Here is a 6000-nt window from a genome sequence, read left to right on the forward strand (position 1 = left end):
AGATCAGTGCAAGCTAAAAATATAACCCAGTCCATAGTGCATTTCATTCGCAAGGTTTGCAGCCCTACTGTACTGTGGAAAACGAAGGGTTTCGAAAAATTATAAATACTTTGGAGCCAAGGTGCACTGCCTGTCGTTATATTACTGAAAATGCTGTACCTGATTTATACCAGTGTTAAATGACAGATCATGTGAGAGCTTTCCAGGGCAGAGAAGGTAGCGCTCACATGTGATAGCTGGACCTACGTGACAATTACCTGTCACCATATATCCGCAGACTGGTCTTGAGTATCCTCCAGACAAGGACTGGAAAGCTGTACTGGTGAGAACATTGCAAATATCGATAAGAACCCTGCAATATTGACCGATAATGCTTCCAATATGGTTACTGCTGCTCGTGAAGCTAATATGACACACATTGTGTTTTACTCATACTTTGAATTTAGCGTCTCACCGTGCATTGAAAATACCTTCTGTAGCTCTCTTGCTGGGCAGAGTTAAGCGAATTGTAAGAAAAACCTCAATATATAACAGAATTATATTTGTTTTAATAAGAATCTGCATATAGCAATTACTTTTTATTTTTCTATTTTTTAATGTCAGGTTCAGAACTTTAAGGAAAAAAGTTTGTTTAAGAACAGTGAAAAATGTTACATTTATGACTTACAGTATTTGTATTCTTTTTAAAGAAATATATTTTAAAGTATAAACATGAAACAGCAAAGCAGCCTGTGAAGCTTTTTTGAACATTGTTATTGTTAACACTTGCACAAACAAATGGGACAATAGTTGTGTGATTATTTTTATTAATTATATCATTGTATCGTGATATGTATCGTATCATGACCCTTGTATCGTAAATACACTGCCGATACCCAGCCCTATTCTGTGACAGAAATACAATGAATCTTGGTTGTAAATCTCCCTCCCAACCTGTGAGGGTGCTAAGCAGCGAGAACATAGTTCTTTTGATGGGCTGGCCTGACAGTTCTTTCCTGGGGTTGGGAAGTCGGTCAGTCTTGATGAAGGCAAGACTCCATTACAAGAACATATTGATCTAGAAGGTGAAATGATGTAGCCGCCGCAGATTGCAATGTTAGCTGCAATCGTGTACCAAGGGGTCACGCGTGACAGCATATAAGGGGGATGGAGAATCGTATCTGTTCCTTCGCTTTGGTTACGAAATATAACTTGGAAGGACCCGTGCAGTAAATTGTGAAATATCGTGAGTGTTTGTTTGTTTGTCTTATCTATAATTGTTACTTGTGTGTTCAAAGATGGCTTACACGTTCTGGAGCTGTCGCTAAGGGCCAGCATAAAACCCAGAACACCACTACACTATTGTCATGCAGTAAACTGTGCCATCCATCATGAGCACTACAGCACGCATCCAGGACTGCTGACCATGTTTGAATATTGTGGGAGAGATACCTGTGATTATTGTTTAGGACTGCAACCTGTTGTATAACCCCGTGCATTACACATTGCTGTGTATTGCCAGGGATCATTGTTTGGTCACCAGACCTGGATTGTAAAGAAATAGACACCCTTTCCATACCGGATTACAGTCTCTGTCTGTTTTATTCCAGCACTGCATCACCTCTGTGCCTGTACACAATCAACCACTTTGCCACAGTCACCCAATAAGATGGAAAAATAATTTACCAGTTTCCCCATTTTATTTTCTAGGTGCCGACCACCAAGATTAGTTTCTTCCTCGTCTTCAAGCTTCTCACTGGCTTCTGGATCCCAGCACTTCCCCCGGTCACAAGGGCCCTCAGCATCCTCACATCCATTAGAAGCACCCTGGCGTCCAAAGTGAAGATCCCAGTTGCGCTAGGCCACTTTCAGCCCAGGGGTCGCCAGCTTCCTTTTCAATCAGCATCTGCATAAGTTATTTTTTTAATACTTTTTTTTATACTTTTTTTTCCCAGAAGAGCAAACTTTAGAAGCACTGGACTACTACCGTAAGCAAGCAAAGTTTTTTTGAGAGGGTTTCTTGACATGAGCCACAGCCTTTAATACTCCTCTGCACAGTAGATCCTTAGCTTTACTGATTAGCATGTGGTAGTGCTTTGATGGCATATAAAAGGAAGGCTTCCACACTATTCAGAAGTGAATGGATGTGTCATACATTGCGCATTCTATAAGGGAGCTAAGATTTTATTTTTTTTTAGCTTTCATTGCAAAATCATTGGCTGCATAGTTCACCCTGTTTTAACAATGTAAGCATGTCAACAAGGGCTGCTGGTGATAGTAGGAGAATCTCTCTGATTGTTCCTTTTTCTTGAGAAAAGCTCCACTGACTTGAAATGCCTTGAAAGCTTATCGACATTTATATTTTGTAACATAGGTATTACTACTGAATTTTCAAATTAAATTCATTTTGTCGGCTCAAAGATATGTATTTGATACAAAGTTTTTTTTAATGCAGATAGATAGATAGACAGATGGATCGATAGTCAATATGCCTTCAATGCTATTAGCAAAGCTTATCTTAGCGTATTGGTTTTGAATGAATCACGCCATTATATATAAAATGGCCAAAGCTCATTTGAAGTAAAGCCTATTTGATCAAAGGGTGAACCATAAGCTTTCAAAGCTAAGCCTGTAGCCTGCCTCCAGCGTGACATCTTCCAGACACACGCAGTGCAGTTTGGCCTGTTCTGTAAGTTGACAGGTATCAGATCTGTTTAATTGGTTGTGTAAGGTATGTTCTGTACATTTTTATTGCAGTGTGTATATAGAAATTGTACATAGAGAATAATGATGTTGTAATGATATACACTTGAAATAACCTCAAAAAGGATATTTGAATTTGGTTTATTTATTTAATCAACTATGAAACACTGGGCACTATGTACTGTGGTATTGGTTAAGTGAGATGACTAGATTGAAGATAATGTGAGAGCAGTTGTGTGGAATTCCTCCAATCTTGTGTATTTAAGAATTTTACATGTAAATAGTGTGTTTAATACCTTCCCTCTCTCTTAAAACACTTTGAGCTGATACACTGCATTCACATTCTTCTTTTTGCTCATGGATAGGAATGTTTACAGTGCCCTTTAAATGCACAGTAGAGTATGTAGTAAAAAGGGGAGCTAACTAAGGTCACTGGGTTATAGACTCATCCCTGATGACCGTTGCTGCTTCCTTATTCATTGTCAATAGGCTGTCCACCTAATAAACTAAATAATAGTCATTCTGTGAATACATGATACCTGTTTTCCATTGGCTATTTGTCGAGCCGAACGAGAACCAAACTGTGAAACTCCAGCCTCGCAACACGCCTGAATCTGGCTCGTAACCGTGCAGGGCCAGGGGCAGAGTTCACGATTATAGTCATTACATTGCATCAGTCAGTACACTCGAGGTAGATGAACAAAATGGCGAGCAGCGAGTTGGAGGAGAGAAAAGTACATTCCAGTTGTATTCAGTATTTTATGAAGAAAGAAACCGAAGAAAAACACAACCATAACCTCTGTATCCTCCATTCTCAATTGCAACCTAGCGCTTGTTAATACTGCATCATCTACATGCATCTTGAGCTGTGCAGTGGAAAAACAACCAGGCTCCTCCTAAACCACACTGGGGTGTTGGTATTTAAAAAGCTGGCGATAATTCATGGTCTCAATGTATCATTAGTCAGCTGTGAACTTTCCTAGTGATTTTTGGTTTTACCTTTTACATATCCAAGAGTCCATTTGGAAAGATTGTTCAATTAAACTTTACTTGGCTGAAAAGAAGAAGATGTGTTTTCATGACACTGGAGTTATTTCATGGCATGTTAATTCGATCCTTAGAGTAGTGGATGGATCCCAGGTGTTTTCCTGCAAACACCTGAAATGACTAAAAGATAAGCTCACTTTATGTCTTTAACATGAAGTGTAAGATGAGTGATTATCATGAAGAAATGTAACACTTAAACACGCATGCTTTAGTTTAGTTCAGCTCAGATTGCCATTGACTTACTGGAGTTAGGAGTTACTGTAGGTGAGGAAACATGTCATCTAATAACTACAGTACAGAATGATATGCTAGAAATAATAATTTAAAGACTATTTCATGGTGTCCTAGTTTAAACTCCATGCAGTGTACAATCTGTGTAGCACCAGTATTGTCTGGTATTGAAGATATTATACAGTAGATGAAGTAGTTCGTTCATAATTTTAAGCACTCAATTACTATTGCGTCCAAACATATGTCTAACTAAATTTCTCTTAGTACCACTGTAAATATAAAATTTAAAAGTTATTTTAACTGGGCCCTTGGTTTCTTTTAGCTGCTGCAGTGGTGATAAAGCAGAATCTCAACGTTTAAAAAATGTAACCAGTGATAACAGTGCTCCCTATTTGAAACACAGCATTCCAGAGTCACACAACCATGAAATCAATTTTAATGAAATAGCAGCAGCTACAGAATATTTATTTTTGCCTCAAGGGTGATGTATTGCTCCCCTTTTTAACATCACTAAAATAGAGTGAGTCTGTGAAAGAGGCGGATTACCATATTTAGGGTGGCATTCTTAAGATCTGCCACTGTTTCGTTTGCTAAAAATCGACCCTTGTACGGGTTCCCTCTTATTATGAGATTAATGTTTGCAAGTGGTATGGTACTTAACAGGAAACAACCATACGGGTTCCTAGCATAAAACTGAAGCAGCCTTATACTTCTGTGCAACCATTTCATTTGATATCTTAAACCTGAAAGTTTATTCTATGTAAAATGAGAAAGCCCACACTCCAACAGTTCAGAGTTTGGTTGTGATAGGACAGATACGCATTGGATTACATTAGTGGATAAAGGGAAGGTTTAGAGAGGGCAGAAACGTGCACAGTAAACCGCTCTCTAAATAATTGATGTTGTTTATAGACACTGTTTCACATTGCAGCTAATCTTCTAGCAGAGACGGCACTGGGCAATGGTGCGTGGCTGCTCTGCCTCATAAGTCAGCATTCATTACTGCATTAATTTAATCCAGTAATTGTTGAAAGAAAAATCAAAAACATAAATTAATCCATTATAAAAGCAGGAGGGAGTTCAAGTCTCAAACATGGGATCCAATCTGATTCACTACTGGTTTGCCGTTTCTCACATTCACTTTAGTTAAATTATCCTGTTAAGGAACATATAGGGGTTTGCTTGAGCATTTCCAGCAAAATTCTAAAGGAAATAGCTGTGGATGGAAACAAATGAATTACAAAAAACTTTATGTTCAGATTAGGGTATTTTCATATACTATATGTATGTCCAACATGCCAGTTATTTTTCACAATGGGAATTATTCACTGTCACAAAGACAGCCGGAGTGGGGGACGTCAGACCAGAAACAGGAACCAGGAAATAAACAGAAAGAGAGGTGGAGTTTGGTGGAGCTGAGCGAATGGTCTCGCTCAGCATTTAATGAATTAACAGAACAGTAAATAAAAAGGTTGTAACAAACAAAAACACAGGACACGGCACATTCGCCAAAATAAACAAACAAACAAAACTGACTATACAGACTAACAGGGTGAGCAGATATTTATCTACTATTATTATTATTATTATTATTACCACGATTATTACCGCCATCTCCAATCCCGTTCTCCACTCACCGAACACACAACCCCAAGTGAGTGAAAACATGCAGCTTTTATGCAGCTGTACTGAGACTCGATTGCTAATCAATCATTCAATTGGAGTCACGGTACAACTGCACATGAATTAATAAAGTGCAATTCCCCGTGCTCACATAGTATTACATTTTACTTGCACGTGAAGTGCTGCGCAATTCTCCTGACAAAATACAAATATACATTTTAAACATTCGTGTTACACAGACCCGTTTATATCCCGTGTACCAATGACGATACACCAACATTAACACACAACATATAATACACACAGGGGCGGGCACTTTGCCACATTCACATACATATTATTATTATTATTATTATTTTTATAAACTGTGAAAATATAAACATAAATAAAATAAATTAAATACAGTACTGTAGTTTT

General features: G+C 38.1%; 1 protein-coding gene across 2 annotated transcripts in view; it reads left to right on the forward strand.

The window, feature by feature from the left end:
- Positions 1–5360, forward strand: part of LOC121317465 (kinesin-like protein KIF3C) — a 62420-nt gene extending 57060 nt beyond the window's left edge. For both annotated transcript variants that reach the window (XM_041253419.1, XM_041253420.1), the window contains one exon: positions 1690–5360. In XM_041253419.1, the coding sequence (XP_041109353.1) occupies positions 1690–1822 (133 nt within the window). In that variant the 3' untranslated portion in view covers positions 1823–5360. The remainder of the gene's footprint in view (positions 1–1689) is intronic.
- The last annotated feature ends 640 nt before the right edge of the window (positions 5361–6000 follow it).

Source organism: Polyodon spathula, chromosome 6 (assembly GCF_017654505.1).
Source record: "Polyodon spathula isolate WHYD16114869_AA chromosome 6, ASM1765450v1, whole genome shotgun sequence".
NCBI lineage: Eukaryota > Metazoa > Chordata > Actinopteri > Acipenseriformes > Polyodontidae > Polyodon > Polyodon spathula.